General features: G+C 33.6%; 2 protein-coding genes and 1 pseudogene across 2 annotated transcripts; all 3 read right to left on the bottom strand.

The window, feature by feature from the left end:
• Positions 1-8,675: 8,675 nt before the first annotated feature.
• LOC115710770 (uncharacterized) lies at positions 8,676-9,468 on the bottom strand. The gene is made up of 3 exons (XM_030639122.2): positions 9,357-9,468; positions 8,812-9,268; positions 8,676-8,708 (listed from the first exon to the last, which is right to left on the bottom strand). Exons 1-3 carry the CDS (start codon positions 9,437-9,439, stop codon positions 8,676-8,678), a joined length of 573 nt encoding a protein of 190 aa, XP_030494982.2. The 5' UTR covers positions 9,440-9,468.
• A 7-nt stretch (positions 9,469-9,475) lies between these two features.
• Positions 9,476-11,581, bottom strand: LOC115710771 (uncharacterized). The gene has a single exon (XM_061118029.1). The coding sequence runs from the start codon at positions 11,579-11,581 to the stop codon at positions 9,476-9,478; it is 2,106 nt and encodes a 701-aa protein (XP_060974012.1).
• Positions 11,582-16,132: 4,551 nt separating this feature from the next.
• On the bottom strand, positions 16,133-18,693 carry LOC115710772 (uncharacterized; annotated as a pseudogene).
• Positions 18,694-19,078: the final 385 nt, after the last annotated feature.

Here is a 19,078-nt window from a genome sequence, read left to right as displayed (position 1 = left end):
TTTAAATGCCAATTCTAACTATTTAATAATTATAAATAATTATTAAATAATATTGTCATTTATCATATTTATTAACTGAACCATACAAAGTATCATAATTAACAAATATGCCCCTAAAACTCTTTCTTTACAATTTTGCCCTTACTTAGTGAAAAATTCACAAATAGACATAGTCTAATTTGAGAATTATAATGGATTAATCAAAACCAATTACATGAGTCTTACAAGCAATATTATCTCAACTAGTGCGGGGACCATGGGTCTATATAACCGAGCTTCCAATAAGTAGATCAAGAATTTATTACTAAAATTCACTAACTTATTAATTCTTCGTTGAATCCACGCATAGAACTTAGAATTGCACTCTCAGTTATATAGAATGCTCTATATGTTCCACCATATAGACACATCATTATTTATCCATTGTTATAATCCTAATTTGATCACTGATCCTCTATATGAATGATCTACACTGTAAAGGGATTAAATTACCGTTACACCCTACAATGTATTTATTCCTTAAAACACCTTGACCCCGTATAAATGATATTTCAGCTTATGTGAAATGAGTACTCCACCATTTATGTTCGTTTGGTCAAGCTCGAAGGAGATCATCCTTTGCTTACTATTTGCCAGATAGAAGCTATAGATTCCATGTTTATGATAGCGCTCCCACTCAATTGCACTACCGTGTTCCCAAAATGTACGTATCACCCTGACCTAAAAGTAGGCTTAACTAACAAATCAAAGAATACGAATAGCCTCTCGAGATTGAGCCTAATCATATTAAGATTAAGATCATTTGATCTAGGATCAACTAGGCGATATTGACTTGAATAGATATTACGGTAAGTTTAATAAATCTAAGTCAAAGTTCAATATCGGTCCCTTCCGATGCATACTCCATGCATCCAACCTGAGCTTTACTTTAACCAATGCTCTGGAAAGAACATAGCACTTCTCCAAATGCAAGTAAACTCTGTTGTAGATTATCATATCAGTAAAACCCTATGTCTGATAAATTTAGGAAACTTTATTCACATAGTCATGTTTACTTTCCAATGTGTTGACGGCACAATAAACAGGATCAGGTATGTGAAAATGGTTTCAGATGAATTTATACATTATGTACATATAATCATGAAATATATCATGTGAACCATGCAACATTAAATGTTATTTCTGATCTATATTAATAAGTAAATCTGATTATATTGAAATGAGTTTTATTTAGGGCATAAAACCCAACAGATTTTTAGCTGCAGCGGATGATGGTGATGAACGTGTAGCAGCCATTTAGATTTAGGATGAGTAGTATTTATAGAGAAATAAGAAGGAAAATGGGGAGGGGGAATTAAGAGGGAAGCTTGAGAAACTGGTATGTTAACTGAATTTTTTTGAAATGAAAAGTAAAACCACCCACAACTTGTAACCGCCTCGAAAACTAGATGTTGTCGAGCAAATTTTGCAACACCGAAAATGAATAATAATAATAATAATAATAAGGAGAAACAATATGATGAACAATTGCGAGTATTCAACCTAGAACAACGAGTACTCGAACTGGGAACGTAAATGCTTGGTAAAAACTGGAAATATCAAGAAGACAAAAGAATATAGTGGTTCAGTTAGATCACGGTCTCCTTAGTCCACTGTTGCAAGAGTTTCGTAGGTGTTCATTTCATGGTGGATCACTCCTTTATATACAAAGCAAGTGTCCAATTAGTTACACAAGGATTGCATTCATTGTCAATCCGTTTGTATATTGATTTACAGTAATTAAACGAAAAATGTAAACATCAATAAATGAATAACATTTTCTATTCACTAAATACAGCAACGTATGCGTCTTCTAATATGCGAGTTGACTTTTCATATTCTAGTGTAAGTTCGCGGGCTCAAGATAGACCTAACATTTAATTAAGTCTAGGATACATGCGTTCTTGTATAGTCGCATTTATGGACATCGTATAACGAGCTGATAGAACCTAGACATGCGAGTCTATATTGGTTTATCGAGGCTGTCGGGTCGTTGAGACCAGCTCGCATCATAGAGACTCGATCTCTAAGTTTTCGCAGGAGGATCGAGAGGATACTTGCACATATCCTGGTACATGCGAGTTAAATCCGTTCCTTGGTCCTACATAATGCGAGTCACACGAATGCAATTAGACTTGGTCATATTCGCATCATCTCGCTGATTCTAGCTCAGGCGAGGTTTAAACTCGAGGAGTATCTCATTGACATCTCAGCTTTTCTTCGGAAAATTGAGTACAAGTGTCCTCCAAACAGGAGTCTGGTCTCGAGTTTCTAGGTGAGAGAAATCTCACTATAACACTAGAAGAAGAAGAAGAAGATGATGAACAAGATTATGGGGGAGTGGGTTTAAAGAAATGATTATACAACCTTTAATATATTTGAAAATAATATATAAAAATAATAATACCCAAAAAAGAAAAAAAAAACTGTCACAAAAAGTGACACAACACGTCAAATCCCACCTTTTTAGAGCAATAGTTTTTTTTTTTAAAAAAAAAATGTGGCAAAATCCCGTGAAAACACGTGTAAGTCACAAAATATATAAAAAGATATGCCCAATGGCAGTATACTGCCGAATAAAAAGAAAACAGTAAAAATGTAAAATCTAGCATGTTCCAATATAATTGTAAGAAATGGGGAAAAGTTAGTACTCCATGTAAATTTCCCTAAATAATTGTATGGTAAGTTGTATTTCGCATTTATCAACGGTATATAATCTGGTTCTTGTGGCTGTTTTTTCTTTGGCTATATTTTAATTAACAATTAAGCTTTGATTTAATTTTTGGTAGAAATTAATGACAGAGAGAGTGAAGCTTGATTGTGTCATTATACTAATTTTACAAATAAATATACCATTCCCTCTCTCTTAAGTAGTAATTTTTACAAAATTTAATATTTTTCTAAAAAATTTTAATTGATCATTTTTCATAGATATTTTTTTTAGGACTCTTCGGTTTTCGTGTAGGCGTGCCCATGGCTGACCGTTGGATAGGACGACATTAGGCATTCCTGCTGCCACGTGTCATAATCCCAATTTATGAGAGATATGAGTATTTAAGCCCTCTGATACGAAATAACTTTCTCATTTTCCCTCTCATTCTTAACTTCCTCTTCCCATTTTTCTCTGAAATTTGTAGAAATCCTCATCCATTCTCCACCCAGATTTACTTCTCTTCCCGTCTCTCTAAGACTTCAGAAGAGACCGAAACCAATTACAGGGAGCAATCAGAAAAGCTAAAGGTCAGTTTCTAATCCACTTGTGTACATGGTTTTTTGAAAAGATGAAAATTGTTTTTCTGGGTTTTTGTGACATTTTGAGAGGTTCGAACATGTATGTCCGTAGGGAATATATATAGAGCTATATTTTTCTGTGTAGAACTAGATAATCTTATAAAAATAGACCTGAAATTTGTATAACCGTGAACTTTAGGAAGAAAAGTTTGAATAGTCACACCTTTCTTATTTGCTTATTTCTTGAATACACGCGGGTATTCGGATGAACACTTCGAATACTCGCATAGCTGCTTCCTTTAGGTTTTACAGAGATTTTATCATTCCTAGTCGTTGTTTTAGAACATAGGGTTTTATATTCTCTGTATATTTTGTTGTGGGAACATTGGTTAAGTCTTTCAAATGGTGGGTGTGTCGCCGTAGTCCAATGCTCATACGTGCGATCGTACGTTCCTTGAGGTATACTCCGATACGCCCAGCCATTTGCGACATACGCCAGTGTTTCCTGTTCCAATATAAGCGTATTCTTCGACTAGTAGATTTGCTCGAAACGGTGGGTATTTCCCAGTAACTTTAGGGTCATGCTACAAAACGCATGCCCCTTGGGTCACTAGGATACACCTAGCCATTTTTTGAGGTACATTGCTAGTCCGATATGCGTGCCAGACTCGCAGGTTGTGGTTGGTTAAATTCCTCGAAACGGTGGGTGTTTCCCAGTCACTTCAGGGTCATGCTCGAAAACGCATGCCCCTTGGGTTACTGGGATACACCCAGCCGTTTTTTGAGAGATTCTTCTATTCGCACACCTGCGATTTTGTGGGCTGATTGGCTTTTTGCGAGAATCCAAATCAGTCTTCTAAGGAGATTTTGAATTTTGTATGCGGGTGAGGTCACTTATATTATTTTTGCACATTCACCACGCTAAAAAGATCTTCTATCTTTCAGATAAGCGATCTGTCGAACAGCCAAATGCTTGGCACTGGAGGCGATGCATTAGATGGTTGTTGGGTTTTATGCCCTAAATAAAACTCATTTCAATATAATCAGATTTACTTATTAATAAAGATCAGAAATAACATTTAATGTTGCATGGTTCACATGATTCATTTCATGATTATTTACATAATGTATGAATTCTATTTAAGTCCAGAACATATCAATTTGTTAATGATTATAGTGTTGTCAACACAGTGGAATATAATCTTAATTATATGACTACTACAAGGAAAGGCCTTTTATCCCGGTTTTTAAGGCTTTTTATCCCGGTTTTCGCTAATATGAAAACTGGGATGTATGCCAGTGGGATAAAAGGGGTACTTTTTATCCCGGTTTTTTCTAAAAAACCGGATAAAAAGTACCCCTTTATCCTGCTTTAGAGAAAAGTGGGATAAAAGGGTACTTTTGATCCCACTTTTGATGAAAAAAGTGGGATAAAATGTACCCTTTTATCCCACTTTTTATGAAAAAACTAGGATAAAAGGGTGCATTTTATCCCACTTTTTTTTTTTTTTATAAAAAGTCACCTTTAATTTGAAATGTATAGGTTTTTTATTTATTTTCTTTTAATTTTATTACATTTTATTTCATTTATTTTTTTTCAATAATAATAAATATAATTTTTATTTTTATAATTATATAGAGTATGTATAAAAAAAACTTAATTAAAAATAAATGATTAATATCATTTTTAATAACAACAATAATAATTTGTAAGTTCAATTCTAAATAACACTTTACATATTATGCATAAATCTCTAAATTAAATACTACACATTGTCTAAAAAAATACAATTAAAGACTACTAGTTAATTTTTATATATCAAGGGAAGCAATTGACTTAACCATTGTTGTCGAAGCGGTAAGAGATGATCGTCCTCAGAATATTGGGATAGGCCGCCAAACTGTCAAATTAAAAAAATAAAACTAATTAAGAAGATAATACTTTTATATGTTTGTATTTATAGTAAAAATGAGTATATACTTACTTTTGCTTTTATGGCTGTAATAGGATTTGAATGTTGAAGCATATCACGAATGTAAGTTAGTACATAGTAACCACATTCGTAATTGTATGGTTGCTTTGGACAAGCAAAGGTCCATATCTCCGGTCCATTTTTGCCAAATACAATAGCATTTGAACTAATATTTGCATATGCACCGTTAAAGACATTAAAAAAAATTATAATTTAAGCATTTAGAATTTATTATTTGATGATTATATTAGAATGGATAACTTAAAGTTCTAAACTTACGCCTTTATGATCTGAGCAATGTCTGACGGGATTTTAGATTTAAGCGGGTTTAAGAATACAACTCTTCCCGATGTCATTGCTATAATCAACATCCAATGCTTGCTGAAAAAAGTAACAATGTTATATTAATATAAAAATAAATATCATAGGGAAAGTGAAAGAGATGTGTGATTCTTACCCTATGTTCCATGGTATAAAATAATATTGTCCTACATGAGTCATAGTGTTTAACCAAATTGATAATTGATTGATGACTATCACCTTGTCCTGCTCATTGTTATAACTAAGAAGCTCGACATCATAAAACTTGTATAACTCTTTTTGTTTTTGATTTAAATTTTCCCAAATGCATCTGTTTAACAAAGAAAAAAAATCAAATAGAGTCCTAAAAAAAATGGGCAGAGTTTCCCTTATTTCCATAACATTTCCGAAATTTTTTTAAGTGCATAGCAATACAACAAATGGGTAGAGTTTTTCCTTATATCTCCACATAGTCAATCAAACCCAGAACCTACTTCCCTACGGATGAATATCTAAGATATTCAAACTCCACTAACATAATATATGACTATATGATATATTAATCAAAGTTAATGAGATACCTTAGTCCAAATAACATAGCTGAACCCGTAAGTTCATCTTGGGTGGCCACTTGTATGACATCTTCGGAAGTTATGTAGATGTGAACTCGGTAGAATAAGGATGGGTTGACAGGAACCCTCACAAACTCATTTTTACCTTTTACTCTCATATATTCCAAGAACATGGCCTGAAGAGAAATATGAGTCTTGTCTAGTACCTCTGTAATGAATTTCTCATAAGATTTAGTGGAATCAAGATGTTCCACTATCTTCTCTTTTCCTTTACATTTCTCTTTCCCCTTCGAGTTGTTTGAACTATGAAGCTTCTTAATTAGAGGACCCTACATAATTACAAGTAAAATTGTAATACAATTCATATATAATTTAACATTAATGTAAATACAAGTAAATTATTCCATACCTCTTCAGTCAAAATCAATTCCCTAGGCCAAGGAACCAATTTGTTACATGCATCACAAACATAGCGTATTGCACCTCTTGGATATGGGATTTCAGCTTCCCCTTGAATAACTTGTGTGATTTGAACCCGTGCATAATCATTTGTAATTATGTCACCATGATATGAAAAGTAACCAACCGCCTCAATTATGACACCCTCATCCACAACATTGTCAATGTTATCCGAACATAATTTTACACATTGACTTACATCCTCATAGTCCATTGGTTCTTGGTGTTCATAGTTGCCACTCGGTTCTTGGTGTTCATAGTTGCCACTCGGTTCTTGGTCTTCATTTTCCAAGGATTGTTCTTATTCTTCATAGATGTCGGTCGGTTCTTGGTCTTCATTTGCCAAGGGTTGTTCCTGTTCTTCATAGATGTCGGTCGGTTCTTGGTCTTCATGTCGCTGTTCATTTCTATATTCATTGTCTAAGGCTTGAAGCTCTTCTGTTTGTGCATTTTTTTGTGCTTTTAGCCTTTCAATTTCAGCTTTTAATCTTTTGATTTCAGCGACATGTTCACTATCGACATCGACCTCAACTCTTTTCTTTCTTTGCATTCTACCAAACACGGTAGAAATCTTGGCAAATGACCTGCAACATAATGTACCAACTTAGTTAGACTCTAAATATATATATATATATATATAAAAAGAAGTAATATCACTCAATTAAAGAAACATCATACCCAGCAGCTCTAACATGACCTGGGTGCTCAGGTGTGCCTAAAGCTTGCGTTAAGATATCATTCCGACCCTTAGCTTCGATTTCACCAGTACTAACTTTCTCTTTTAATTCATTCTATGAAACAAACCAATGACGAAGTTAGTAACAAAAATAAATGTTATTGTTTTTTCTTACCATAATTGACATACTTACTATTTTCTGCTCAATTTCCTTGTCATATTCTGCGATCAAGATATTGTTCTTTGTCCGTGCTCTCATCCAGAGTTGGTATCTCTCAACATTATCAACACCGAGTTCTTTTTTCTATATATAAAAACTAGATTAAATTCTATTGGCGTGATTAAAATTTAACATTGTAAAAGAAGTGATACAAGCTACTTACCAAATCTTGTTCGACGTTGGGCATGCCTCTACGAGATGAACGATGATGAGATAGATTCATCCTGGCTTTGGCGACTTGCGCTTCACTCAAAGCCTACACAATATAATCAAAATTAGAAACAATTTCATAAAATAAACTATCAACAAAGATTACTAAGTGGAATTGTACCAGAAATTCAGGGGTAAGACGAGTTAGAACAAAGTCATTCCAGTCTTCATTGTTAAGTTCTGGATACTTCTCTGGAGTAGCACGAATTTCTTCTATCCTACCACTTTTAGCAATCGGGAGGATAATCGTCCGGGTCAGGAGCTTCTTGAAACTTTTCATCATTTTCCCCGCATCTGATAGTAGTTTAGCCTTATACGTTTCTGGAAGCTCGAAAGCATCCTAAAATCACAAAAAGAATTGATTAGTACCCATTAACAGTGTTGAATTAAATGTGTTGAAATATATATTGAAAAAAAATTTAAGTCTTACGTATGTGTCTTTCCATATATTCTCCTTGAGTTTCGAATCTACATGTCTCCAATCATCATAAGTTAGAGGGACTGTAGATCTTGCTTTAACCCCAATCCATGATTGCATATCTGCATATGCTGTTCCTATAGGTTCTCCTTTCTCATTCCACTCTAGTTTTGTCTTGCGTCCTTGAGCTTTCAGATTGTTGATGTCATTCTTTTTTGTCCTGCCTCGTCCTTTTGGCTTATTTGCATCCTTTTGCTTTGTCATCTGCAAGAGATACACAAATTAAATCGTTTAGTAGGAAACATCATACTGAAAACATCATACCTACTCACTAAACATCATTTGTATTAACACATTATTAGTAAACTATACATCATACCTACTCATTTAACACGTTTTCTTTTCTTTTTAGATGATGCACAATCAACCCATATCCCTTCACTAACATCGCTTCTAATGTATTCATCATCATCATCTTCATATGTATCATTGAGTTCATCGACTTGTTCGTGTATCCGTTGATGACCAACAAAACTATCATGACATAAATCAAAATTTTCTTCTTCATTTTCGTTATCTAAATGTTGTCGCTCTGGTGTCCGTAAAACAACTGACCATTTAGAATCAATGGGATCACTTATGTAAAATACTTGTTTCGCTTGGGTAGCCATGATAAAAGGATTGTTCTTGCTACCTCTTTTGCTTAAATCAACCAAAGTGAAACCAAGTTCGTCTGTTCTAACTCCGCCTTTATTCTCCACCCAAGAGCATTTAAGAAGTGGAATTCGAAGCAATCCATAACCAAGCTCCCAAATTTCATCAACAACCCCGTAATATGTCATAGTGGATTGCACTGGGTTTCTGTCCTTTGTTGATGCAAAATGCATTGCTTCTGCAACAATACTTACTCCACTATTTTGAACCGTTCGAGCATCATCTCTTTCCTTTGTATGAAATCTTTTCCCCCCCACAATGTAAGCATGATGCTTTACTACTTGAGTATCTGGTCCAAACGATATGTATTCTAACTCTTTCGACACACCATGATCAATAGCTAGAATGGTATTCTTTAACCATCCAATAAATGTTTTACGATGCTCCTCTAGTACCCATCTCTGTTTATTCTTGACCTTAGTTGGAATCATTGATTGTAATAATTCCAAGTGATCACTGAAACGATATAGTATAAGTCATATCAAATTTCATTTGAAGTAGAAGAATATAAAGTATAAAGTTTAATAGAAAATACATAACTTACGTTATATATGGTTGGACTTCAGGGTTATTCTCAAGCACAAGCAAATGAGCTTGATCCAATTCCGATCTAGATACAGTCACCATTGATCCTTTCCCTCGTAATCCTCTATCAACCCCGTTTTAATGATTTCGTGGCTTGCTAAGTCCGATTGCATCAACTCTTGCTATGTACTCCGTGCAAAATTCCACTGCCTCCTCTGATATATAACACTCAACCATACAAGCTTCAGGCCGATTGTGATTACGCATGTAACCTTTCAATACCTTCATATTTCGTTCAAATGGATACATCCATCTCGCCCAAACTGACCCACACAACTTCGCTTCTCTTACTAGATGGACCATCAAATGTATCATGATGTCAAAGAATGATGGAGGGAAATATTTTTCAAGATTGCATAGAGTTTTAACTATGTCATCATGCAATGAATTCAATTTCTTCATTTCTAATTCTTTCCCACACAATTGATTAAAGAATATGCAAACCTTTGTCAAAGTTTGTCGAACTTTTTTAGGTAAGACTGATCGAATGGCAATTGGAAGTAATTGTTGCATTAACGTGTGACAATCATGCGATTTCATACCCATTAACTTTAATTCTTCCATACACACTAAGTTTCGAACGTTAGATGAATACCCATCAGGCACTTTCATCTTTGCAAATGAGTTGCATACGGCTTGTTTCTCTTCTTTAGATAATGTGAAAGCTGCAAGAGGTAAATATGTACGTTTGCCTTTATCCACAGGTGCCAAACTGTGTCTTATACCCAACTCAACAAGGTCTAAACGACTAGACAAACCATCTTTACTTTTACCAAGGATGTCAAGTAACGTACCGACAATGCTTTCACACACATTCTTTTCTATGTGCATGACATCCAAACAATGTCTAACAAGTAAATCTTTCCAGTATGGAAGACGGAAGAAAATCGATTTTCTTTGAAAACATCCATTGGGGTTTCTCTTTTTCTTGCCCTTTCCATACTTGAAATCTATTTTCTCAACTTCTTCAAGAATTTGTCGCCCTGAAAGTGGCAAAGGTGCAACTTCTCGTTCTACAGTACCGTCAAATGCTTGTTTTTTATTTCTGTCAGGGTGACTTAGGGGCAAATATCGTTGATGGCCCATGTAACACATTTTGCGTCCATTTGACAACCGACGAGCTCGTGTATTGGTACAACAAATAGGACAACCTTCATAGCCTTTTGTGCTCAACCCTGATAGATTACTATACGCAGGGAAATCACTAATACCCACAACAAAGACAACCTTCAACTTAAAAACTTCTTTCTTAAAACCATCGTATGCATCAACACCATCTTCGTACAACTCTTTCAAGTCATCAACTAACGGTGCCAAATAAACATCGATATCATGTCCCGACTGTTTAGGCCCTGAAATCATTAGCGATAACATCGTAAATTTCCTTTTCATCACCAACCAAGGAGGAAGGTTGTACATAACAAGGAACACAGGCCATGAACTATGTCGGCTGCTAAGAGATCTATGTGGATTTACTCCATCGGCTGATAGACCAAGCCGTAGATGTCTTGGTTCAGCTGCGAAGTCTGGATTCAAATAATTTACTTTTTTCCAAGCCTGTGAATCAGCAAGATGTCGGAGTTTACCGTCTTTCACTCGCCTTTTCTCGTGCCATAATAAGTTTTCAGAAGTTTCTGCACTTCGATAGAACCGCTTGAGTCGCGGAATTAAAGGCAAGTACCACAAGACTTTCTCTGGAATAAGTTTTCGGATCTCCTTACTCTTGTTCGGCTTGTACCGTGGCAAACCACATTTCGGACAAGTGTCCATGTGGGCATGCTCTTTACGATACAAAATGCAATCATTTGGACATGCATGAATCTTCTCATACTTCAACCCTATCGAACTTAAAGTTTTCTTCACCTCATATGTCGACTCTGGAAAGCAATTTTCCATCGGCAGGATCTCTTTAAAAGCAGATAGAAATTGACTAAAACACTTATCACTTACTCCATTCTCTGCCTTTATGTTATAAAATTTCACCATAGTTGATAGTCGGCGTTTTTCACAACCACTAAATAACGACTTATCTGCATCTCTAACCATGCTATCAAATTTTTCAGGATCATGAATAAACTCTTCTTGAGCATCATCAAGCAATTCTGTAGGATGATCATCACAATCATTACTTTCAAAATGATCATCAACCCCTCGCCTACCTAACGGATATGGGTCTCCCTTCATCGATTCCCCATGCCAATACCATTTAGTATAACTTTTATCGATTCCACGACAAAATACATGATTCTTTAACATGGTAATATTTCCTTTTTGATATATTACCACAATCGATACAAGGACAGCGAATTTTTTCAGGATCGCTACAATTCTTTAGGGCAAACTCTAAAAAGTTATTAAATCCTTCTACGAATTGTGGGTTTCTCTCTTCTCTTCCATCCATGACTTATCCATTTTAAAAATAAAAATAAAATTCCTAACAAACAAGATTGAAATAAAAAACTTACAAGTTGCTAGAAAAATCCTAAGCACACTTAGTAATTAAATATTAAAACACATGTTCATTTAAGAATCCTAAAAAAAATTGGCCATAGTTTCCCCTATTTCTACAACATTTCTCAATTTAATAACTATCTAACAATGCACGCAAGTAAATCAGATAACAAGAAAAATTAATCAAAATAGCATTTAACAATATAATAATTGTCACCCATCCGACCGCAGTACATTTATATCGCAGAATCTACTTCACTATGGATGAATATCTAACATATTCAAACTCCTCTAATAGCTTTAGAATTAGTAAAATAAGGAGTGTAAATATCAGCGAACAGAACCAACCTTGTCTTAGCTCCTGGAAAGCTTTTCAGAAACTTCACCTTTCTCTCATCATCTGTTGTAATTAAATTAAATTAAATTAATCTACTAATAAATATATATATATAATAGGCTAATTGTAATTTTATTAATTTTATTTTATTAGTTTCTCCTGCATCACATTCAAAATGACTTTTTCAAGGACTATTAGTTACTAACTATTACATAAACCAATGTTAGCTAAGTAAATAAATTGTTGTTAACAATGAGTGCCATAAGAAAAATAAATGTTAATTTTTGATAGTTAGACTTGATCACTAAAATTATTTTTAAGACCTATATTACTACTTTTTGGTATTTATCTTTTTTTTTTATTCAACTATATCATTTTATTACATACATCTCTCTTTATGTCTCTCACCTACAACAAAAACTAAAGGAATTTTAAAGTTGCAAAAATTTCATTCCTAACCTTCAAATATAGTAAATACTTGCACTTATAGCACAAGTAAAGATGCTTGGATTGATTTCTTGCATCTTCTAATTAATCCAATTGATTAACCCACGAAGCTGAAACTTATATAAACACATTAATTTTTACTATGATAAACACATTACAATATCATTACAGCAATAAGAGAAGATTAAGTGTTGTTGAATGTTAGGATCCCAGATTGATTGTATTCTCATCTCTCTAAAGCTAGTCTTTTGGGGTGAGTTCTACCTAAGTAGTTGTAATAAATGGTATTAGAATAATGCAACCTCAAATGAGACCAATGTCGTGTGGAGATGCCCAGAGCGAGTCCAGCTCTAACAGGGTGTATTATTAGGACTCACATCGAAGTGTGAGTTTGGTTGGTGTATTATAACTACTTGGCCCTCTCCTCAGTCTTTTGAGAGTGACTTCTACCTAAGTGGTGTGGTTCTAACATTGTAAGCCTTTCTACTATTCTAGCAAAACAAGGCTCAATAGAAGTACATACATATATCATAAACTTCAAATTCTACTCACCCTTCAGAATAATCAGCCTGGAGAAGATCAAGGTAAGTGTCCCACTTGTTCCCAATTACCTACACCAACAATTTAAACACAAACCAAAATTAACTAATTAAAATATAATAGATAAAAAGAACAAAAACTGAACTTTCATCTTCTCATTAAGCAATCAAACATACATTAACAAAGCAATTCAACTAAAAATTAAAGGAAAATAGGAATGGCCATCTTAAACATTGAAACTTTAACGGAAAAGGAAAAAAAAAACTTAAAGCCTATCAAATCCCTAAAAAATAATGAAGTGAAATTAGTTTAATAGACTAATTGCAAGCTGTTGGATACATTGCAAGCTAAAATGATAGCAATGAACCCAAACTGAAACAATCTATTTGGGGTTCGCAATCTATTCTTTAGAGAATCAAAAATTAAATTTATGCTTTGGAACCCCAAGACAATCCCAAATAATAGACTACTGCCAACGATCACTACCCTCTTCTTTAATAATCCCCAGCAAGCAATATTATAATTTGGCCACTGAAAATTAGAAACTGAATAACAATTTCTTAGCTCATTTTTTATCTGAACTACTCAGGCTCAATATCAACTGCTTGTGGTGGGAGCTGGGCATTATAGCTCCATTAATCTTTTAACCAGATCATACTGGCTGACACAAGATGCATTGTATGATCCACAAAGATCACAAATACCATTGCAGTTAATAAAACTGAATTAATATAGAAAGAAATAAAAAGAAAGAGCAAACCTGGGAATAAAGACCAAAAGGGAGGCGTTATCAGCTTCTACAGCGCCGCCAATGTCGGTTTGGGCTGGTGTTAATTTCTGGGTTTAGGCGAGGATTTAGACGAGAGGGTTTGGGCGAGAGGGTTTGCGTGAGGGTTTGGGCGAGGGTTTCTGGGTTTGGGCGAGAGGGTTTCTGGGTTGGGACTTGGGGGTTGTACGTCTGATATGTCGATCGAGCTGGTTGAGGTACGTTTGGGATTTTAAGGATGACTTTTTATCCCGGTTATTTAGTTAAAACCGGGATAAAAGGGTTTCACACTAAACCCTTTTATCCCGATTTTTAACTAATAACCGGGATAAAAGGTTTCCCTAAAAAATTTATCCCCTGTTTGGCAAACTCATAAAAATCGAATCTTGAAATTATTTTTTTGCCTTTAATATTTTTTTTAACTTTCTACCAAACAGAGCCCTTGTCTAAAAAAATATTTGCTGCATATTTGAGGCGCCAAATCTAAAAGTGGGATAAAAAGTCTCAATATATCTTTTATCCCATTTTTTATTTTTGTTAACTAAAAAAGTGGGATAAAAGGTCCCCTTTCTTGTAGTGGTTCGAAAGTTTATTCCCTGATTTGTCAGTTCACTGGATTTAGACTGACATGATAATCAACGATAGGTATTCTTACACCTTGGATAAGTGTTATGTCCTTTCCAGGACATTGGCAAAGTTTACCAGCATCGGATGTATGGAGTATACATCGAAAGGGACCGATATTGAACTTTGATTAGATTTGTTAAAATTTACCGTAATATCTATTCAATTTAATATCACATGTTGATCCTAGATCAAATGATCTTAATCCTAATATGTTTAGGTTCGATCTCAAGAGTATTATACATGTTATTTGATTTGTTAGTTAAGCCTACTTTTGGGTCTGGGTGATACGTACATTTTGGGAACATGATAGTATAATTGAGTGGGAGCGCTAACATAAATATGGAATCTATAACTTCTATAGGGATTTAGAAGTGAAACGATGATATCCTTCGAGCTTGGCTAAACAGAGATATATGGTGGAGATCTCATTTCACTTCGCTGAAATATCATTTATACGGAGCTAAGTATTTTAAGGATAAAATACATTGAAGGTGTAACGGTAACTTAGTGCATTTTCAATGTAGATCATCTATTAGAGGGTCATTGATCAAATACGGATTATAACAATGGATAACTAATGACGTATCTATATCGTGGAACATATAGAGCGTTCTATATACTGAGAGTGCAATTCTAAGTTCTATGCGTGGATTCAACGAAGAATTAATAAGTCAGTGAGTTTAAGATATAAATTCTTGATCTGCTTATTGGAAGCTCGGATATATAGACCCATGGTCCCCATACTAGTTGAGACCATACTGCTTGTAAGACTCAGTTAATTGATTTTAATTAATCAATTATAATTCTAAAGTTAGACTATGTCTAGTTTATGAATTTTCACTAAGCAAGGGCGAAATTGTAAAGAAAAGAGATTCTAGGTTTATTTATTAATTAAGAGACTTTATATGTCTAATTAATAAATATATTAAATGACAATATTATTTAATAATTAATTTTTAGTTATTAAATAATTAGAATTGGCATTTAAATGGTTGAATTTGAAAATTGGCGTTTTTGAGAAAATGAGATGCAGAAATGATAAAACAGCAAAATTGCATAAGTGAGGCCCATTATCCAAGGCCCATGGCCGGCCACACTTATAGGATTTTATCATTTATTTTTTCATTATTTTAATGCCAAATAATTCTAACTTAAACCTAGGTTGTTACCTATAAATAGACAGTGATGGCTCTCATTCACACTTAACTTTGTCAGATGAAAAACTGAGCCTCTATCTATTCTCTATGGCCGAACCACTTCCCTTTTCTTTTCTTCTTTAAATTTCGAATTCCTTGAGTGAATGAGTGAGTGCCCACACACATCAAGTGGTATCTCAATCATAGTGTGTAAGACTTGGAAAATCAACCAACAAGAAGGAGAATCAGCATCAAAGGAAGGAGAGAAAGAGATCAAGGTTCAGATATTGATAATGCTCTGCTACAGAAAGGAATCAAGGGCTAGATATCTGAACGGAAGGAGTCATTATATTTCGCTGCACCCAATGTAAGGTTTCCTAAACAGGGCCGTCTTAAACATTGTGGGGGCCCTGTTTTAATTATAAAAATTAGGCCCCTTATAAAAAAAATTATAATTTGCAAATAATATTTTTAAATATTATTATAGTAAGATAATATATTTTACAAAATTAAGCACAAATAAACTCAAATATTTTTATTAAAATTGTTATTATTTTTAATACAACTTCAAGCTGATGTCAGCCTTCTACTTAAAAAGGGCCATCCTTCGAACACTCTTTGAAGCAAATTCATCAACCAACTCTTCAAATTTTACCGTCTCCAAAACATCATTTTCAATCGCTATTAATGCTAATCCATTAAGCCTTTCTTGTAACATGGTAGACCGCAAGTAGGACTTTAACAACTTTAACTTTGAAAAACTTCTTTCTGCAGAAGCAACTATCACATGAATAGTCAACAAAATTCTATATGCAATAATTGTATTCGGAAAACAATCTATGCCTTTCAAAAAATTTAATATGTCAATAGCTCTCATTTTTTCTCTTGGCAAGATTTGTCTTAATAATTTCAACTCCACACATAATTCATTCCCATCAATATCAGATTGTTCATTATGTTTCAATGCCTTTTCAAAATGACTACAACAAGACTTCAAATTTGCATTGTCTAACGATTGTAACTTGTCAGAAGTAAATAAGAAACCAAAAATATTTTCATAATCTTGATATTGTTCAAATCTCTTAGTAAGAGAAACAATGGCTTGGTCAATAAGGTAAAGAAAATAATTAATTCTAAAAGATTCCTCTCCAGATAACTCAACAAATGGGGTATTCAAATTTTCATCAAATTGCTTTTTTCTTCGAATTATGCGCCTATGAGGAAAAACTGGATCGATATTCATTTCAATAGCAATTTCCTTAGCACTATTCAAGGCATTATAAAAACCTGTTTCTCTATATCGCTCAAAAAAAGAAATTAACTCCTTTATTTTATCCATAGCAACATCAATAAGCATATCCTTTGATTGTAAAAGCTTGCTAACCAAATTAATTGAAGATAAGATTTCAAACCAAATAATAATTGCTATTAAAAACTCAAAATCACCAAGTTCATTTGTTGCTAAGGATTTTGCTTCACTTCTGATTTTAGAATCAAGTCCATCATTTTCTGACACTTCAAGTAAAGCTTCTCTAAAATCTAACATTTGAGATCTTATAGCCTTAACACTATGTACATGACTCTCCCAACGAGTGGATGACAATGGTTTCAGAGTCAATCCTTTCACATTATCTTTCAAAATTTGTCATCTCTTAGTAGAATTGGCAAAAATCGTATAAATGCGTTGAATAACTCCAAAAAAATCTCTAGCTTTACTACATGATTCAGCCATATCACACAAAATCAAATTAAGACTATGACAACCACAAGGAGTATAAAAGGCTCTTGGATTTATGTCTAAAAATTTCTTTTGAACACCTTGATGTTTTCCTTTCATATTTGATCCATTATCATAACCTTGCCCTCGCACATCAAATATGTCAAGATCAAGTTTTTTTAGCTCATTTTGTAGCACATCAAAAAGTCCTTGACCAGTTGTATCATTCACATTTAAAAATCCTAAAAAAGATTCTTCAATGCTAACAGAATGTGAAGAAACATCCACATATCTCAATATCAAGGACATTTGCTCTTGATGACTAACATCAGGAGTACAATCAAGTATCACAGAAAAATATTTTGCTTGTTTAACTTTTTTAATGATTTCAGTTTTGATTGCAGAGCCAAGCAAAAGTATTAATTTATTTTGGATGTTATGTCCTAGATAATGAATGTGAATATCGTCATTTGTAATGCGTTTAACATGTTCTTGGATAACAGGATCAAACTCTGCCAACATTTCAATTAAGCCTAGAAAATTACCATTACCATTTTGATACAATTTCTCATTAGATCCACGAAAGGCCAAATTATGTTTAGCAATAAATTTAACTATTAAAATAATTCTTTGTAAAACTTTTTTCCAGTGATCTTTTTCTTTTTCAATTAGTCTTTGAGTCGCTTTATCAATTGTTTGATTCTTTTGGAGTCTTAGACGCAATTCATACCAAGTGGTCATATTTTTAACATGTTCCATGCTTATCTCATGCTCTCTAAGTCTTTCACCAATATGTACCCAATCACTAAAGCCTTCATTTATTAATTGTCCTCTAACAATCCCTGCTTTAAAAACTTTGCAACAAAAACAAAATACTCTATCTAACTCTTTTGAATAAACAAGCCAATCTCTATCACACTTCTCTCTATTTGATAAAACTCTAGTATACAAATTAGCAGTGAATCGTCTAGAAAATTTACCTTTAGGGCCAGTCATAAAAGAACAATCTCTTTTTGGACCCTTCATCACTAATAAATCAATCATTTTAAGATCAAGAGCATCCCAATTTCTTGGATCAAATATATCAAGTAAATTTTTAAATGAGTTTGTTTGCTCCGCATTGTCATTATTATTATCCTCTAAAATTTTATTTTCGAGTGAATTATTCAAATGATCATCATTGCAATTTTCAGAATCAAAATTTTGATTTTCTATATTATCATTTTCAATAGGCACATCACCTGTATTTTTCACATTATCATTTTCAATAGGCATGTCACCTCTATTTTCCACATCATCATTTTCACTATGATTCTCAATAATAGGCAGCGTATTTTCAGAAATTTCAACATCAACAACATTATGATTATGATTTTCAAAAAAACTTGTGGTTCTTTAATAATAAATTTGTCAAGAGCTCCTCTTTGAGATTGAGTTAACTCCTCAATTTTTTTCTTTTTCTTACGTTTTTCATACCCAGACTCATATTTTTTAATTTTAAGAGACATAGTAAAAAAAAAAACAACAACAACTAATATAATATTTCAAAGAACAATTAAGACAGTAATAATTATTATTTGGAAGTTCAAAAAGGGATGAAAGAACCTGATGTTTGCTGCTATTCCGTCTTCAAAGTTAAAACATCAAATTGAGAAAATTC

This window comes from Cannabis sativa, chromosome 1 (genome assembly GCF_029168945.1).
Source record: "Cannabis sativa cultivar Pink pepper isolate KNU-18-1 chromosome 1, ASM2916894v1, whole genome shotgun sequence".
NCBI lineage: Eukaryota > Viridiplantae > Streptophyta > Magnoliopsida > Rosales > Cannabaceae > Cannabis > Cannabis sativa.
This window is presented reverse-complemented; position numbering and strand designations above follow the sequence as displayed.

Bases quoted from the DNA above. Each gene is read 5' to 3' on its own strand.
- LOC115710770 (XM_030639122.2), bottom strand. From the start codon at position 9,439: ATGGTGACTGTATCTAGATCGGAATTGGATCAAGCTCATTTGCTTGTG. The intron at 9,269-9,356 runs GTAAGTTATGTA...ATATCGTTTCAG, and splicing joins GAAGTCCAACCATATATAAC to TGATCACTTGGAATTATTAC. The intron at 8,709-8,811 runs GTTGATTTAAGC...CTAAATGGTCAG, and splicing joins ACGAACTTGGTTTCACTTTG to TTGTTTTACGGACACCAGAG.
- LOC115710771 (XM_061118029.1), bottom strand. From the start codon at position 11,581: ATGAAGGGAGACCCATATCCGTTAGGTAGGCGAGGGGTTGATGATCAT.